The sequence below is a fragment of the Sminthopsis crassicaudata genome, chromosome 1 (genome assembly GCF_048593235.1).
Source record: "Sminthopsis crassicaudata isolate SCR6 chromosome 1, ASM4859323v1, whole genome shotgun sequence".
In the NCBI taxonomy this organism is placed as follows: domain Eukaryota; kingdom Metazoa; phylum Chordata; class Mammalia; order Dasyuromorphia; family Dasyuridae; genus Sminthopsis; species Sminthopsis crassicaudata.
Genome location: NC_133617.1, coordinates 426,090,032 through 426,109,611, shown reverse-complemented (window position 1 = coordinate 426,109,611; position 19,580 = coordinate 426,090,032). Strand labels below are relative to the sequence as shown.

The window sequence follows — 19,580 nt, the reverse complement described above, 5'->3', positions numbered from 1 at the left end:
TGTTTCCTCCCCTCACCTCCCTGGCTTCCCTGGTTCCATTAAAGTCTTGGCTCAAATCTCACCTCCTGAAAAAGGGATCTATTCATAGCCCCTGTTCTAGTCCACTCTTTTTCTCCTCTTCCTTCCCTCTCAGACATCACCCCATTAATGGCTTCTCTCTAAGATTACCTCCCATTTTCGTTGTTTACATGTTGTTTACATATTGTTTATTCTATTAGAATGTGAGCTCCCTGAAGGCGGGACCTGTGATTTTGTTTTTCTTTATATCAGCAGTTCTTAGCACATTCCCTGGCACATCAGGACTTAATAAATTACTTGTTGACTGACTAGACATTTAGCGCTTGAAATACCCAATCTTGGAGACTGGAGCCTATTCAAAACATATTTTCTTGCTGACAGTTCTTTCACAAAGAACAGAAGTCGCCAAGCCAAAGTTATGGCTTGTCAAAAATAAGCAAGCTCCCAACTTCCATTTGGATTTGAAATAGTTTTTGTTTTGTTTCATTTTCTTCTCACTGACAGATAATAATCTAGTGCAGGTGCAATCTACTCCCGTTTGTTCCCTTCCAATTAAGGGGGAAATGTAGCTGGCTGGAGGAGTTTGAACTGCACGTGGTGAGACTAGCATGTTGGTACAATCTTTAGCTAAGGTTCACCTGGAAGTTGCAATAATGACTCCATAACCCATCGTGCTAAGGGACACAGTACTCGCCATACTCAAAATCCCACCTCTGAGCCAGCTGGTCCAAGATCATACACTGCTGGGCTATTATAAAAGTTTGAGCTCTTGGTGAGACAAAGTGTCATTCTTTGCTTGATAATGAGGAAAGCATCTGTCTTTAAGGAAGGGGGAACAAAGCCAAATTGGAGTCCTCTGCCAATTTATTTTGGCTCAGAGAACCAGAGAAAGCTCGGCAGCCTCCAGTAATAGGAAGCCGGCAGCCTTGCCACATGGCAGAAACGTCCTACAAACTATGACTGGGAGACAAATAAAAAAAGGGAGAGAACAGAGTGGGCAGTGGGAAAACACACATTCGAAAGAAGACGCTCAACTTTTAATACATGAAAATAATAACAATCTTTCCAGAAAGAGGCTCCCCACGATCATTCCGCCCGGACTACAGAATCACCATTTCAGTTGAAGAGCCGAGAGAAGCGGCTTACCCTTCCCCCATCCCATTACCACATTAGACTGTATTAGCAGTGAGCTCTCATCTGGTACTACACAACACCTCTGCCTGTGGGTATTAACACACGATGCAAATGAAGATGTAAGATAGAATCAGCTCATCAATCACAATCACACAGGGACACTGGAGCAAGGCAAAAGGATTAGCACTTCAGCCCCGCATAGGTCTCTTCCCTATCACAACTCTAGTTTAATTAAGCATCACCTCAAGTGCTTATTACCACTGCAAAGCTCAGCTCTGAAGGCCAGCTCCCTGTAATCTCAGCACTGGAGTTAATTAGAAAAGAGTAGGAAAAAAAATATCCATTAAAAATGGTGGGATTCCCCTAACAGAAATTATAGGTATGTTTGTAATAAAGATCTGCTTTTTCTTAGATTTGGAATAACACATTAAATGGCCTTCATTAAGCTCCAACCTTTTACTCCGAACCACGGGCATGCCGCTGCCTTTCCAGCAAAGCTATTTTTAAATGTAGCTACACTGGCAGGGCTCAGATTTAACAAGCCTGTTAACTTATCTTAGAGGTGAATGACAAAGCTCTTCACAAAGGGGAGAAAATAAAAGAACTCCCCATGTCTTTACGCTCCCAAATCGTGAACGGAAAGAGACCCACAGCCCTGAACATCACAGACATTTACATTTTCAGCCAAACCTCTCAGGAGAGCAATCCCCTCCATCCCTCGCCTGCCAAGTGACCTGACTTCAGCACTGTGCAGTTCCCCTGAAGCATCAGATAACATCACGAGCACTTCCAGCCGAGCAGGAAGGAGCCGCCTTCCCTCAACGAGGAGGTGCAATCAACAGTAGCCAGGGAAACAGAGAGAGCTGAAGAATCCCGGGTTTAGGAGCACGAGATGGAAAAGCCCAGCTCTCCTTGTGGAAGGGGTAAACCACCTCCCATGAGGCAAAAGTTGAGGCTCCCGTTTAAAGAGCGAGACACAAAGGGGTTTTTCTGTCCTCGGGGTGGCACACAGCTGGGCAGGCTGTCTCACATAAGGGTTTCTTTTTCTCTCTTTCCTTTTTCCTTCTTGCCTTCCTGTCTCTCTTTACTCTGAGCATCTATTTACATCTGGAATTATTTGGTCTGATGTTAAATGACCCAGTCCCTTGCGCTCAGACCTGCTTCTGTAGGACTTGTGAAATATGGTAGATAGAGAAAGAACACAGAAAGAGGCACAAAGAGATAAAGATGCAATGAACAGATAATAGAGGCAGTGTGGCCCCCTGAATAGAGCTGGCATAGGAACACAGAAGTCCCGAGTTCAAGTCATGTTTCTGATAAAGATTTGACTCTGGGCAATCATGCAACCTAGAAAACTCTAAAGATTAACATGATGAGGATAGGTCATTTTATATTGGTAAGGAGAGTTCTCTAAAATCATGAAATTACAATTTCAATTTCTATCTTTATCCTGATGCCTCACTGTATTATGCAAGTGGCTCAAGGTATTCACAGCTCCTGCCAGTGGTGCACAGGTCCTAGTGGATTCTTGTATGTCCACTATCTTGAGAACTGGCTTAGCAAAGTTTAAAAAGGCTTATGCTGAGAAAGTTTACCATCAGATGATTCTTTATTTTTCAGCTACAAAACCTCATAAATGTAATTTACTAAAATATGCATCAAATTGCTCCATATGTCAATAAAAGAATTTCCCAAACAGATGAATTCAGAGATAATGGATGTAATATCAGAAATATTATCCACACCTGGTTTTATCAGATATAATTGATGAAATATTATAAACATAAAGGCTGGAGGGATGAACATATTAAGAGTACTAAAATATAAAGAATTTCATGCTTAGAGAAGGATTCAGGAAAAATTATCATCCTTAAAAAAACTTTTATATAAAGTTTTTTTTCATGTATAATCATGGTCTTCTATATACATGAGTCTTGTAATAGTAGGCACTCTCTGTTTTAGATCAGAATGACTATGAAAGGCAGTTCTGTACAGTAGAAAGATTTTTGGATTTTGAATCAGAAGACCTGAGTTCAAATTCTGTCCTCACTGCATACTTAACATTTGTGTGTCCTTGAATAAATCACAACTTCTCTAGGTCTAACCTTTCTCATTTGTAAAATGATAGGATCTGACTAAATGACTGTTGTTCACTTGTCATGCTTTAAATTTTTATTTCATTTGTTTATTTTCTCAAACATCATAATTTAGTCTCATGTGGAATACTAGCCATAGATGGGAAAGCTTTATTAACTTCATGGATTCTGATGGAAACTTCAGTAAGGTAAGAAAAAAATTAAAGGAACTCTCAAGATTGGAAAATTTCTTCCAAAATGGACAATCAAAAGTAAACAAAGGTTATAAAACTTAAAACTGTTGAGTTGACATTTGTTTTGTCTTGATTAAGGTAATTGAGGTAGGTCACTTGCTATAGCTATAACTTACAAAGAATAACATGGTTAAAACCACATTAAGGCAGTTAATACACACACCAGCTGAACAATGAACACTAATTAGTATCCATGGCAAGCAGATACAATAAGCAAAATAACAATTGAAAGTTTTATTGACGTTTCTATTGTGAAAGATAAGCTTTGATTAGTTAGTTTATAGGGGATCCATTTGCTATTGGGGTCAGTATTAAAAAGTACTGATTGAGCATGAATCCTTGTGGTAAAGAACAAGGGATGTGAAATTCAAATACACTTATTGAAAATCAAATAACATTTAATTTACTCAAGGGCACTAACACCTTTAAATATGACTGAGCATTTCATTTAAAAGAAAAGAAATTATTACCTTTCATTCATTCAAAAGCCATTTAGAGCATTTACCCTACCACACTAACTGGCCCTGTCCATGAAACCTACAATTTAGCTAGAGAAAATAAGAATTAAAGTACAAAATAGACCAGAAGGAGAACATAAAGGATGTACATAATACTATAAGATTTTGAAAAGAGGAAAAGTTCAGCTCTTACTGGAGGGATCAGAATGAAGGATATATAAGATTTTGAAAGGCAAAGACAGGGTGGGGAATACACTGAAGGCAAAAGTATGGAACAGAAAACTCTGGGGGGACATTATGGTATGGCAAGTACTCCATTTTAACTAAAGCCTGGCACACATGAAAAGGGATGTTGTGAAATAAAACTTAAAAGATAGGAAAGCAGGCCCGGCAAAAGGCCTTGAATTCTAAGCTAAGCCATTTGTATTTAAGTATGGAGTCACTGAATGGTTTTGACCAGAAAAATTACACAGTCCCAGAGAGTAAGAAGCCAAGGACCTCATGGAGATCATCTAGGATATCCCATCCCCACATAAGAAATTTCTCTAGAACATCCCTGACAAATTATTATGCAATTTTCCCTTGAAAAATTCCATTGAGAGATGATATCTCTACTTCCCAAGACAGTCTACTGTACTTTGGGACACATCTTTTCCTTATCCAGAGCCTTCAATAAGCTTCTGCAGGCTTGACCATTTTAGTTCCTACCTTCTATAGACAAGCAAAACATCTAATCTCTGCTTCTTTTAAGCAGTTCTTCAAATACTTAAAACACATTTTTGACCTGACCCCCACTCCATAGCTTCTATTTTATAGACTAAACAGCTCTACTCATTTAACCAGTTCCTATATAGCAAGGATTGCTATCATCTCATCATCCTGGATATTTTCCTCTTTGCTTTTATCAAACTTGTCAATGCCATTCCTAAAATATTGCATATAGACCTGCATATAAGTGCCAGGTTTATGGAAGATCCATCTTCATGAGTTCAAATCTAGTCTCAGATATATAGCATGTGACCCTGGACAAGTCACTTCACCCTGTTTGCCTCAATTCTTCATCAATAAAATGAGTTTGAAAAGAAAATGGCAAATCACGTCAGTGTCTCTACCAAGAAAATTCCAAATGGGGTCACTGAGAGTTAGACATGATTGAAAAAAAAATTATCAATGTGAGAGATGAGATGAGATAATAAAATATAATGTAATGCATTTGCTAATTCTTCTTTCCTGCTATATACAAGTACTTTTTTGATTGATTTTGATTGAAGTAATTAAATATTGTTATGACCATTAATAAATTTGACATGAAGAATTCTAACATAATAGCATTGCCCAAACTGTTTTCTACAAATTTTTGGTATTTCACAAAATATAAACGGAGAGTCTATGGCAGGGTTTTAATACCAATAATGTTTCCTCTCTGTGTTATTAAATTATTTGGGCATAGGGAATAGACCTGTGATTTCACTGGTTTGAGGAAATCCTAGGAGAGCAAATTCCCTTTAACAATGAAGACTAGCAAATTCTCTGCAACTTATATTTTTGGAGAATAGCCCAGAATACAGAAAGGTTAAATGACTTGCGTCATATAGTTAGAGAATAAGACTTGGACCCATTTCTTTTTAGTTCTGAGTCCCACTTTGTATCCACTCAGCCATACTGCCTCTCAATTATTAAATAATATATGTAGCAAAACGTTTGTTTTGTACAGCTTTTTTTCAGGATAGAAATAAACTCAGTTTCTTTTCTTTTGTTCCCAAAAGTCCTCAGTCCCCATTATCCTGGGGCTGACTTATTCTGGAGCCATAACTTATCAGTTCCATCAACCCTTATCAAAATCCAAAGTGTTCTGTGAACAAATTAGTTTCGGAAATCTTTTACAAAGGAAATTTAGCCTTTTAGTACCCTCTTCTAAAGTTTAAAAAAAATACATTATTGTTCATGTTGTTGTTGTCCATAAGTAGAAAATAGCTTGGCACAATGGAAATTTACTCAACCTTCACTTGAAAAAGTCATTCCACATTCAAAAGCAGTGTGGTGCATTACAAAGAAAACCGAGTCTGGAATGAGAAGTCCTGCACTTTAGTCCTGGTTCTGTTACTTATCGGCTATGGACCATTGTCCTAATAACATTCTGAATTATGGCCATCGTGTGTAAGTCAGTTTTTCATCTATGTTCTGTAAAGTTCTATAAAGGCATAGGAACTATATCTAATCAATATTTCTTACCTCCCCACAGCACTCAGTATGGAGTTTTTCACATAGAAAACTATTAATTACAAATTGTTCAGTTGACTTGAATTGAATTGTGTGTTTTTAGAAACATTTCATATTTTCTGAGCTTTGGTTTCCTCATGAGGGACCCAGGACTCCTCCAAAACTCAAATATAAAACAGTACTTTAAAAGTATAAAGTGATATACTAACAGCAGCAACAATAATAATAACGATAATGGCATTTATATAGTTTTCAATGTGTTTTTCAAATATGACCTCCTCACAATAACTTAAGATGCTATTATTAATCTCATTTTACATATTAGGAAACTGAGGCAGACAGTGGTTAAGTGACTGCTTAAGGTCACATAGCTTGTAAGTGGCTGAAAGCATATTTGAACATGGACCTTTCTGACTCAAGATCCAGTGCTCTACCTTAATTATTATTGTTACTAATACAGCAAGAAGTCATAAAACAAGATGCAGAGTTCAGTATGTCTGTACATCATGACCCCTTAGCTGTTCTTCTTTGTCATACAGATGTACTTTCAGGCAAAGGCAAGAGCCACATTTTGTGGGCAAATGGGTTCATTACCTCCCACATTAGAAGATTGTCTAATTATCACAGGAACACAAGATGACAGATTTAGAGCTGAACCCTAGAGGTCATTTAATCTAACTCCTTTATTATATCTAGAAGGAAATAGAGACCACATAGGTATTAGGGGCAAAACCAGGATTTGAACTCAAAATCAGCATCTCTTTCATAGTAACACACTGCCTTCCATATTCTATGCAACCACAGGTCTGGAAACAAAGAGGCTAGAGTCCTTTTTCTTCCCATAGATATGATGCCATCATTATATACCTTCATGCTGTCAGACAGTCGGATCATCCTATTCATCACTTTTTCCTGTCAGAAAATCACACCGAAAGAAATAGTAACAAAGTAGAATCAAATTATTAATGCACAGGTTAAGGTAAAAGTTGCTGCAAGGATTTTCCCTGGCATTAAACAAAGAATATTCAGAAATAAAATAAGTATTGTTAACAATGGACACGAACTGACTAAATTAGGAAGTTGTGTTCTTTTGTGACTTTCACCTCTCCTTGAACATCAATTTAGCAATTACACAACCGACATGAATATTGGAAGATCCTACTTAAATCTTTTGTAGTCTGTGAAGCTTTTCTTGGCCATCTCAACCAACAGTGATGCTCCCTTCCTATAAATTGTATCATATTTTCTAATACTTAAGCCTCACAAACCATTAAAAGCGCAGTTTTTATAAATTGTACTCTCTCACTCAGATTTCCAGGGACTGTCACATATTCCTTGTATAACCTTAGTGTCATTGCCTTCAGTTCAATTCAATTCAATGCAACTATATTGTGGCTACTCTATGTAAGATACTGAGGTTGCAAAGATAAAAGCATAATACCCCCAAGCAATTCATATTCTACCAGCCCTAGTACAGAGACCTCAATAAATGTTTGCTGACTGACTGATTGCTGGCACATAGGAGGCAATCCAAAAGACTGATGAATATAAAAGTGCTATGAGCATCATGTCATACTGCATAGTACAGTATGGTAAAACAAATGCCATCAACCCTTTATTAAAGGACCACTTCCTTAAACACTATAGGTTTGCAAAGGGTAATGTGAGCCTAAATTCAGAGATAATATATTTTGAAATTTTCCTTTCATTTCCTAAGCTAGGGGGGAGGGGGGTTAGATGCCATAGGTGAGAACTAAGGATCAAGGCTATGAAAATGCCAGACCACACCATGTAGTTCAGATAACCTTGGCTCCTCAAAAACATTTTCAGTTGAAATACCCAAATGTTACATTTGCAGGCAAAGCTTCCATTTCTGCAAAAGCAAAGCCTACTTATACAATCATTTCATGATTTTTGAACAGAACATTCAGTATATGTGGGAGTGACTCATTTGCATAGAGGTAGGATGAGGATTATTAGCACATTAAAGTACACAAGCAAAAATACACATGAAGGAAAATTCCTTTATCCTAATACAGACTCAAACACCCAAGCCTAAAATCCTCCTCAACCTTGAGTGTGCCAGGCGTGAGCACTCCTGCCCTTGTGGTAGGAAGATGAAGCATTTCAAATGTCCATTTCAAAAGGCCCTAAGGAACCAGACATTATATCCAGGTAATAGTTTAGCAAAGCAAATCACAAGCAATCTGATCACTGCTGAGTGTGAACATGGGATATTTAATGGGCTTGCCAGAGGGGAGTGATGGGCAGTCCCAAAAGTTGACCCTTAAAAAACAGATACTGCTCTCAATGAAGCTTGACTGACATTAGCCTTTCAAATGAGGAGAATGGGACTGCTGATCAATTAAGCAGAGAGTTAAAGTGGAAACTCAGTTCCAGTGAGGTCATTTCTTAAAATTCAGGTTCTGTCTAAGTATACAGTTAATCACTCAGGAGAACTATGGGCAAGTTTTCTATGTTTGATTATGAGAAATCAAATAATTTAATTTACTCATTGCTCTACCTTCTTCTGAACTGAATCTCTAACTTCTCACCTGCTGACTTGATTGGTGAGAGGTGACTATATCTAGGACTCACAAAGTAATCAGATCCTGTTACAAGATATCTTTTTTTTTCTTCCTTCCTTCCTTTCTTCTTCCTTCTTCCCTTTCTTCCTTCCTCCCTCCCTGTTTCTCATTTTCCTTCCTTTCTTCTTCCTAACATACTTTCCTAAAGTTTCTAGCCTCTGGCTACCTTTTTTTATTGGGAAAGGTAATCAAGTCAACACTACCACTGCATCTAGAATGGACATTTGATTGTTGCACTATAAATTTCCAACCAAATTTGTCTTTCTTAGCTATCACTCCCCTATTATTTACTGTAAACTGTTTGAGAACAGGACACAGTCTTTATATTTGCATCCAATTCTTAGTACTGGACCTAGTATAAAGCAAATAATTAATAAATGACTTTTCCATTCTTATGCATGGGCAAAGAAATGCTGAACTTCACAGTTAAATTTACAAAGCATTTTCCTTCCAACTACTCCATCAAATAAATAATATAAGTATTATACTTTCCATTTCCCATATGAAAATGGAAATCAAATGACTTTCCTAAAGTCATGTTACTATTAAGTTGGGAGACAGAATTCAAATTCAGGAAGAAAAGTTAATTTCTGCAAGCCTCCCCCCACCAAAAACAACAACAACAACAAAAAACACCTCCATCACATCTATACATGTGTAGTTCCTGATTTTCATGTTGAACACATTAATTTTTGTGTAAATGTATATGCTTTCCAATCCAATCCCAACTTACTTATCATTTAAATTCCTTTTGAATATAAAGTTCTAAATGTTAAGAATATGGAGAGAGAAACAGAAGCAGAAGCAAAAGCAGAAGAAAAAGAAGAAACAGAAGAAAAAAAAGGAGGAAGAAGAGGAAGAGGAAGAGGAGGAGGAGGAAGAAGAACAAGAACAAGAAAGAAAGAAGAAAGAAGGGCCTTCTCCAGGTGTTTACATTTCACTTGGAGAACAGAATATATATATGTATACGTATATGTATATATATATATATATACATATATATATATATATATATATATATATATATAAAGACAATTTGAAAGGAAATAAAAAGAGGAGAATATCAATATTGCCTAAGGGAAGCAAGAAAGGCTTTATATATGAACACATGGATTGATCCTTAAAAACAGCTAAGATTCTAAGAGGTGAGGATAAAGTGCATTCTAGTGTTGTACAGAGGAAATGAGCTCAGAGAATTAGTTAAAAAGTGAAGTTAGGAAAATAGCCAGTAGACCAAGTGACCAAATAAAAGAATGCAAGAAGGGAACTAATGTGCAGCCAACCTGGAAAGATACAGTGGAGTTAGACTGAGAAGCCTAAAGAAGGTGCTGCTGAAAGTTCTTGAAAAGTATAACACAATCAGACTTATTTTTTAAGAAAACTAATGTAGAGGAAGGCTTGGTGAAGGGATTTGGGGACCTCCTGTAGGATTTTAGAAGGAAATTATGTTGGAAATTCAACAACAACAACAACAACAACAACAAAAAACCTGAGTGGAGACTGACTTGAAATGGGATGCAATTTAAATATGGGATAGGCTTAAATTCATCTCCTTTTAATTCTTCTTCTAAGGAGATTAATAGTATAAACAAAAATGAAATGTTTAAAATAATTGAGAGGACAAATATAAACATTTCCTCATAAATGAGAAAACAGGATAGTACCCTGGTAAGAGCAATTAGCTCTGGATTTAAAGAACCAAGTTTCAAATCCTACCTCTAATACTATCTTTGTTATCTGAAGAATCACTTAAACTTCATAGGCTTCATTTTACTTATCTGAAAAATGAATGGATTGGACAAAATCATCCATAAATCTCCTTCCAGCTTTAGATCTTTGTATGATCTTATGCACAAAGACAAGGACTTCAGCTTAACCTATCTTAAGGCACTCTAGTACGTTAAAATGTTGATCCACTTTGTTCTTATATATACCAGAAATTTATATATTTAATTGATTTTAAATATTCCAAAATGTAAACATTTCACTAGTTCACAGTATTGGCTCCTTAACGCCACAATAACACAAGAAGGTGTTATTATATCTAAATGACTTGAGCTCCCTTTGACGGTCTTATTACTCAAAAAGTAATATATCAGTATTCTTGGATTTGACTACTTAGCATAATTAGATGATGACAAAGTACAAAAGACCCAGTTCTGCCATAAATGTAGTAGCTGTGTGATCTTGGGAAAGTAACTTTACTGCAAGGGGACTTAGTTTGTAAAATGAACCTGCTAAAATAATTTCTTAAATTCTATAAATCTATGATCCTAAGAAAATAGGCCTAATCCCATCATGTGGTTCACTTTTTAAATAACTTTATATTTCTCCTCATAAACAGATCCTTTTTTTCTATTATAGTAAATAACTTGAGCTGGTGATGAAGAATAACACAGAAATTAAAAACTGAATGGGACTTTAAAAGTTGCTCAGACATTTTATAGCTGATCAAGAACTTCTATTGTATTCCAACAACTGGTCCTTCAGTTGCTTCTTGAAATTTTCAAGTGAGGAAGAACTCACTACATCCCAAAGCAGGCCATTTGTCTTTTAGATACTCTTAATTGTTAGATGCTGCAGCGTCTTCATTTTATGGATGAGGAAACTGGGGCAAAGAGGGTTAAGCCCAGAGTCTCACAGTTACTAAATTTTTGAGCCCAGATTTGAATTTAGGAAGATAAGTCTTCTTACTTTAGGTCTGGTGTTCTATCCATTGTGGCACCTAATTGTTCCTTCTAAAGGGTCAAACTTATCTAACCTTTAAAGTATATTTTTTATCAAGTTGATCAATCAAATTGAACTTGCTTTCTACTAAAGACTCTAAATTTTAGTTACAGGAACTGTTGCCTAATTACATTTCCCTCTTTTTGTATTTATCAAATTCACATAAACCCAAGTATAAAACTTCAAATTATTCCCTATTAAATTCTCTTAGTATTCAATTTAGCTCATTTTAGCTTACTGAGATCATTCTTAATCCTAACCCTGTCTCTGACCACATTAACTAAATCTCTAAGTTTCTATCATTTCTAAATCTGACATGTATGCTATGTAAACCTTCATCCAAGTCACTGATAAAGATGGCAAAAAGTAGAAGATCTAAATAGATCTGCAAGGCACTCCCTCCAAGTCATTAATCAGAGCCCTACTGACAACTTTTTGGGTCTGGCCATTCATCAAGATCCAAATCCACCTTATTTTTACAATCCTATAATCTATATCTCTATCTTATTTATAAGCATGAGAACTGAAATATTTTACCAAAGCTCAAGTATTAACATCTTTTATATTCTTATCTGCCAAGTTAGTTATCTTGCCCTACCCCACCCCCCAAAAAATACAAAATAAAATTAGGTTAGTTTGGCACTATGTATTCTTCATGAAACCATACTGATTTTTGTTGACCCTTCTACAGGCTCTTTAACCATTGCAATTAATAATTTATAAGAATCCAAGGTGAACAGATTGCTCTAGAATTTGTAGATTCTACATTTTCTCCCCTGAAAAAAGAATTGATTTCTGCCCTTCTTCAGGTCTGTGGGACCTCATAGAGTTCATTAAAGGCAAACAAAAACTATCAAACACTCCAATCTTATTCTTGTTTTCCAATGCCTGAAATCCATATTTGATTGTACACTTTCTAATTCAAATATTATTTTTCATATTTCTAAAGACATAGAAACAAAATAAAACAAACAAAAAAAAAAGCAGTTCAGCATTTTCAGTCTCCATTATCATAAACCCAACCATTGTAAGCAGTGCTCTTAACTTTCATTGATCCTCCTCTCTTGCCTATCAAATTACTTATTTTTAAAATTAATTTTCCATCCTTAATATTCATTATAATTTTAGCATATTTATAGCATCACATATTTAGGGTTCAAAGAGAAGTCAGAGGTCATCAAATCATATCAGAGATGAAGAAAGGACTGTCTAAACCACTCACCTTAGTAATTTTATTCTCTATTGTCTTTTTCTATAATTATTTCTCATGTTGAACTTCTATCTCTGCAGTCAAACAGTAAACTCTTGATGATCATCTTCCTCAAAAAGCCTTTCCTGGTCCCTCTAATATGAGTGCTTTCTCTCTCTTGATTATTTCCAATTCATCTTGTCTGGAGTTTATTTGTACATAACTGTTGGCATGTTTTCTCCTCCATTAGACTTGGAATTCCTGAAGTTCAGGGATGGTTTTTTTTTGTTTTTTTGTTTTTTTTTTTTTACCTATCTTTGTATCCTTAGTATCTGGCACATAGTAGACACTTAATAAATGTCTGTCGATTTGATTTGTCAGTTATATGTACTATATAGCCAATGGAATCTGATACACTGTTAGGTATATGGTATAAATTCAGTGTATATTTACTTACCTAATGGGATTGCTGGCAATTGATCTTACAAGACAAAGAAAAATCAAGGCATTTTCAACTTTCAAGATGGCAATGTTTGACAGACACACTAGGAATTTTAAGAGTACAATTGTCATTCAGGAATAAACTGAAAGAACTATTGAAACATAGTTCTATTTGTATCAGTCTCATTATTGAGATGGTTCCCTATTACCTTTAGAATAAAAGGCAAATTCCTTTTTTTTTTTTTTTTTTGGGGGGGGGCATTTAAAGGCCTTCACAATTTAGCTCCATCTTGTTTATTCTGTCTTTTTACAATATTCCATTTTATAAACTCGATAATCCAGACAAACTGACTTGATTTTCTGTTTATCATATGCATTTCATTTCATCTCCCATTTCATCTTTCTATATAAGTTGTTACCAATTTATGGAAGACAGCTCTTCCTCACCTCTGCATCTTAGAATTCTTAATTCTTATCAAGACAAAATTTGTCTATGAGAGGCCTTTTGAGATATCCCAGAAATTAGTTCTCCTCTCCTTCCCACCCCTCCCCCCAAATTCTTTGAATTTACTTATTTGTGAATACATTTCCCCTAAATAGATTGTAAGCTGCTTGAGGACAAAGACTTCTGTTTTGGTCTTTGCCTATCTACTACCTAACAAAGGGTCATTTATCAAAGGAATACTTATAACTTATTTATGCTTATACTTAATAAATGCTTATTTATTAGATGAAATTTAACATATGCCTGTAAAATGGCATAATATAATCCCTTTTTTAAGCTAAGATAATTTTTTTCTTTAAAATACTAAATAGGGATCTAAAAGGGTGATTTCCACTTCCAAAAGAGCACACCAAGAGGGAATAATTTAAAGCATAGGGAGAACCCCGCTTAATTAATCTGTGCCACTCACCAGCTGTGGCATCCCTGATTTTGGAAACTGTCTGTCTCTGCAAAGGTCACAAGAGTGGTGGAACTAACAGGGGATCAGGGCCCACCTGTCACTCAAGTTAAGTGGCTTGGGAAGCCAATTGATAATCCATTAATGCTTGTCAGGATTTGTACCTGCACCAGCTCTCTTATCTACTCTTTTCAATATTTTGTCTACATTAACCAAGAAAGTTGCTTCAAACATCTATTGAATTGTGCCCAGAACTGAGTAAGAGATCAGGCTATATCTCATTTGGGAAACTGAGTAGTACTTTAATCTAAAATTGTCTGCTACTGTAAAAGTCTTTATCTTTAATATAATGCTACTATAAACTCTTGGTAATCAAATGGAACTACGGGTCATGGATCTTCATGATCTCAAAAGTTTTAAATTTACCAATAATTCTAAGGAAAAACAGAAGCACACATGATGAGATAGAAAACAATATAACTATGGGTTACTGCTCGATAACATAGGCAGATTTAGATTTAGTCTCTTGTCAGTCTGTAAACATTTATTGAACACCTATGTTCCAGACACTGGGCTAAGTCTTGTGTACACAGAAAGCTAAAGAATGTCAGGAGCAATGATTTGTATGTAAGGCATTACTGTAGACATGTATGACCAGAATGGAAAAAGGGATAATTCCCAAGCAAGAAAAAGACAATAAAAAGACAGTGGTACATTAGCATTCCTACATATTAAACAAACCACAGAAAGACAATATGTGAAAGGTAGATATTTTATGGTAAAGGAGAAAGAATGCTGATTCTAGAATCATAAAACCTGGGTTTAAATCCTGCCTCTGATGCTTACACTCTGTATGGCTTTGGGCAAGGCATTTAAATTTCCTGGGCCTCAGTTTCTCATCTGAAAAATGAAAGCTTTAGACAAGTTGACTTCTGAGGTTCCCTCTGGCCACAAATTGGCAATACTGGGATTTATGGGAAAATAAAGACAAGGATCAGAGAGGAAAAGAGGCAGAGTGGGATTCTCACAACAATGAAATTATGAATTCAATCAGAATAAAACAAGAAAGCCTCAATCTGTTTTTTGAGAGGTTCCATGGTCCCTGTTTCAATGGTTCAAGTCACAGTCCTACTTTTTAGCCATCTTCTCTCTGACTGCTTATCTATGTTTTACATGGATAGCAATTATGTAATTATAGACCATCAATGGAGAGAAAGCAATGAAACTACTTCCAACTTCTGCAAGCCTGTCATTTCCTCCCTGGTCCATAGAAGCTAGCCCTGTGTTAATATTCTTAAAGAGCCATCTCCCATTTGGAGAGAAGCCAGTTTAAAATGGCAAATATCAATTGGGAGTTCTTTCTGAGTTATGTTCTTTCTTATCAAAGGCAATATAAAATATATTATAACTGATGATTTTTCAAAAATATTCCCCAAATCCCCTCAGAAGCATCATTTGTTTCAAACAAAAATAACTTCCTCAACAGAAGAGGCTTATATCACCCTGATAAATGGGATCATAGATTCGAATTCTGAAAACCAGAGATTATTTTTACCCAATTTCCTCATTTTACAGATGAGGAACCTGAGTTGTAATAAAATTACATGTCTTATCTAATGTCCCAAAACTGGAAAACATCAGAGATAGAATTTAGAATAGGGAGTCTTTTTTTTTCCTCTAAGGGAAAGCGTCCATATTAAATATATCTACAGATAGAGAGAGGGCTAGAGAGACAGAGAGACACACATTATACCTTAACTGAAGTTGATGGAGACAAATGTCAGTCTTCAAAAATAAAATAACAAAGAAAAGTTACTCAGTCACAGGAAAATGTCCATCCCCCAAAAAACAAATGCAAATTAATAATGATATATCATACTGATCAATAAAAGTCCAGCAACTATTTGGTGAATCCTGAAGCCAGGAATAAGCTACTAACTGATGCTCATTTTTGAAATAATTTTATATACATTTTCTCCTAGCAGGCAGCTTATTTGTGAATTTCTCTTATGATAAAATATTTGGCAATTGTGATTCATAAAACATTTGATCCATATCAAAAACAAAAAATGCTTGACCTAGATTTTAAAAAATATCATTGAAAACTATCTTAACAGGTATTTGGAAAAACAAAATACTACTGAGGAAAAATGATATAAAATATTTTATTATTATGAAAGCTCAACTAAAAGGAAGAAAAAATATGATAAAATACAAAACAGACAAGTTGGAATATATAAAATTGACCTGTCATGTAAACAAAGTTCATATGGATAGAATTAGAAAGAAAACAATGATCAGGGGAAATTATTTCAGCAAATTAGTTAGCTAAAGAATTGCTTTCTAAAATATAAAGGGAAGTTATATAAATACATAAGGAAAAGAGTCATTTTTTAAATAGATAGTTGGTCAAAGAATATGAATAGGCAGATCTCAAGAGAATAATTGCAAGCTATAGACAACTGTGGGGGAAAATGCTAGAAATTTCAAATTAAGAACATGTAAATTAAAATAATTATGAGATTCTATCTTACAACTTTGAAAAAGGTGAAAAAAATGAAAAAGGGAACTGTTAGAGGAGATATGGGAAGATACATTAACTTAGGTACTATTGATGGAGTTGAGAATTGATAAAAATAAAAAATTATACCTCAAAAATCACTGTATTTTCACATTCTTGGAGCCAGCTATATTTCTACTAAGCTTATATTACAAAAAAAATAAAAGAATTAAAAACTACAAATGCAGCTCTTTGCAATAACCAAAAACTGAAAATTAAGAAGGTGCCCACCTATTGAGAGAATGGATTAAAAAAGGTAGATTAATATAATTAGATGCTATTGCCATAAAAAGTGGGGGGAAGGTTGAAATGAAAAAAAAAAAAACTTGGGAAGATTTTTATGCACTAATGAAGGATGATATGAGAATAATTAGGAAAACGATTTGTTTAGTGACTGAAATATTATAAAAGAAAACTTTGAAAGGCTTTAGGACTCTGATCAATGAAAGGATCAATCATGATTCAGAAGAATGTTGATGAAGCTCAGTTTTCAATTCTTGGCAGAGAAATGATGAACTACAGATATAAAATGGCATATCCTTTTCAGATATGACTAGTACAATTTTATTTGTTTGAACATATTTGTTAGTTACAAAGGAGGGCTTATTTTGTTCTTAAGGGCAAATTTGGGGAAAATAGGAAGGTAATAATAGAGATGCAAAAAAAAGAAAAGAGTGTTAATGAACTCTTTAAAAATATACATAGAGCAAGAAGTTTAAAATGGGCAGAGACAAATAGGGCAAATTTGGTACTATCACATTAAATTTAATATATACTTAAAATCAATAAATAATCTATCTATCTATATATATATAAACAGAGTCATATGCAGTGCTTTTATAAATGAGGAATAAATATAAAATGACAGTTTGAAGTGGATCAAGAGCTAAACTTGAATCATGAAGATTCTGTTTAATGTCTACCTGACACTAACTATGTGATTCTGAGCAAATTATTTGATTACTCAACAATCTCAGCAATTCCCTAAAATGATAAAATAATTGGAAACTATGGAGAAGGTGCTTATTTGTACTAATAGAGGGAAATTACTCACCAAGAGTTTTAAAAAAATGAAATCATTGGCCCAATTTCCCTCTCTGCACCTTTAATCTCCTCAAGCAAATCCTATCTTTTTTTGGTCTTTTTCTCCCCAAGTGGTATGCGTTTCTAAATAGCCTGTAGTTTGTGCCTCTAAAATACAGAGCGACTGTTTTTCATTTGAAACATATTGACATTTATTTGTATGGTTTCTTCTCTACCTTTTTTTTTTTTATTAAAACAACAAAGTAAAAACAGGAAACATGGTGGGATCAAAATATATTTTTCTGAACAGAGAAATCAAAGGCATAATTGGATAAGAGTGAACAAATGGGAAGGAATAATCACCACTAATAATAAATAACACTAACACTATTTACTAATCTTGTAAACACTTCTGAAGGTTCTGTCAATGTACAAGATCTGTGTGTATATACCACCAATGTTCTTATGTTTTTCATATGATTCTAGATCTATCTTTTCATCCACACTCTTATGAAATGGGATGGGATAAAAAGAGAAGGAAAAGGAAGGGAAGGTAAAAGAAGGTAAGGCAAACCAAGTCATGGGAAGAGAAGGGAAGGCAAAAAATGGGAAGGATTTCAGGAGCAGAAAGACTGACAAAATACTGTGTTGAACTTGACTTGCATATAGTTTCTGCCATCTTGATAAGGTGGAGAGAAGCTTGGGGATTCTAGGAAACCGCAACCTAGTTCCTGACATATGGCGCCAGCCTGGTATCTGTCAAGTTCACTTAGCAAATTTTCTCTTTGGGGAGTCAGTCATTCTGGCAATCTAGTTTAGGGATAAGGGTTGGGGGGAAGGGGGAAAGAGGGCTTTTGAAATCCTGAAGGCAGTGCTATTAAAAACTGGTTAAGTGAATTCCTAAACATCATTCTCCCTAATTCTTGCCCAGAAAAGAGATATTAACAATGATCTAGAGCTTTTTGGGAAGAAAAATAATCACAACAAATACAAAAGAATGGATTTGAGGAAGTAATGACATGCTAAATCCTTGTTAGAGGGAGAAAGAACTATATTAACATATTTTATTGCTTTTTTCCTTCATCATCCCCAAACAAAAAAAATTATTTTACAATTTTATCATCTGCAAGAATGCTATTTATTTTTATCTTGGTCTATAATGTATAAATGTAATTGGTAATGAGTTTAAATAGTCATAGAATCAAAAGTTTTAAAGAATGTAAGGATGAGAGAATAGCCTGCTAAAAAGAATGGCATTGTACATGTATGCGCATATATGTGTGCTATTTCTTGGGTTCTAGCAGAAGATGGCAAAAGTCAAGAATCTGCTAACCTGTATAATTCAGTTTTGATGAATGGAGATATGGTCATAATGTAGGCTTTGGTAAAAGTCAGAAACCTTAACACTATTTTTTGTCAGGATGTAGTATACTTAAAAAGAATGCTAGCTCATGATTATCCAAATTTGGAGTATTTATATTCAACAACATACATCATTACAGGAATTTGGTGATGAGATCAAGTCTAACTGATAAGTGAGAGCACTCGTATAAATAAGAGTGAGAAGATTGGCTTCAAAGCACATGGCAATCGTGCCCTAATGAGAAACAAATGAGAGGGATTTTATTTGTTACTGTTTATACCATAGTTCCAAAATGTGGAACTACCTACTTTAAAGCAATAGTCATGGGTTTGAATCTGGCCCAAGAGTCACCTTGAAACATCAGTGAAATAATCCTTTTAAGAGATGATCTACTCCTAAAGCATTTCTGACTCATGGATGGTCAGCTATGGTCCACCATTGAAGTCTATTAATCAGTTTTATTCATTAGTAATGGCAGACCTTCAACATGTCAGACAATCAGCACCTCTCTCCCAGACATTTATTTATTCACATAGTATATGAAGTAAGCTGTGAAATAATTTTTCATTAAAATGAAAAATATTCCATTATAGACACTTAGAAGAAAGGAATGGGTGAGATTGATTAA

The 19,580-nt window shown here is 35.0% G+C and overlaps 1 protein-coding gene across 34 annotated transcripts in view; it reads right to left on the bottom strand.

The window, feature by feature from the left end:
* The window catches only part of RBFOX1 (RNA binding fox-1 homolog 1), a 2,692,248-nt gene that overhangs the window by 217,450 nt on the left and 2,455,218 nt on the right, over window positions 1-19,580 (bottom strand). The window contains exon 1 of one of the 34 annotated variants that reach the window (XM_074280489.1): window positions 1,829-9,342. The exons of the other annotated variants lie outside the window; for them this stretch is intronic. Within the exon in view, the coding sequence (XP_074136590.1) occupies window positions 1,829-1,930 (102 nt within the window). The 5' untranslated portion in view covers window positions 1,931-9,342. Of the gene's footprint in view, window positions 1-1,828; window positions 9,343-19,580 lie in introns of those variants that run through there. 34 annotated transcript variants of the gene reach the window in all.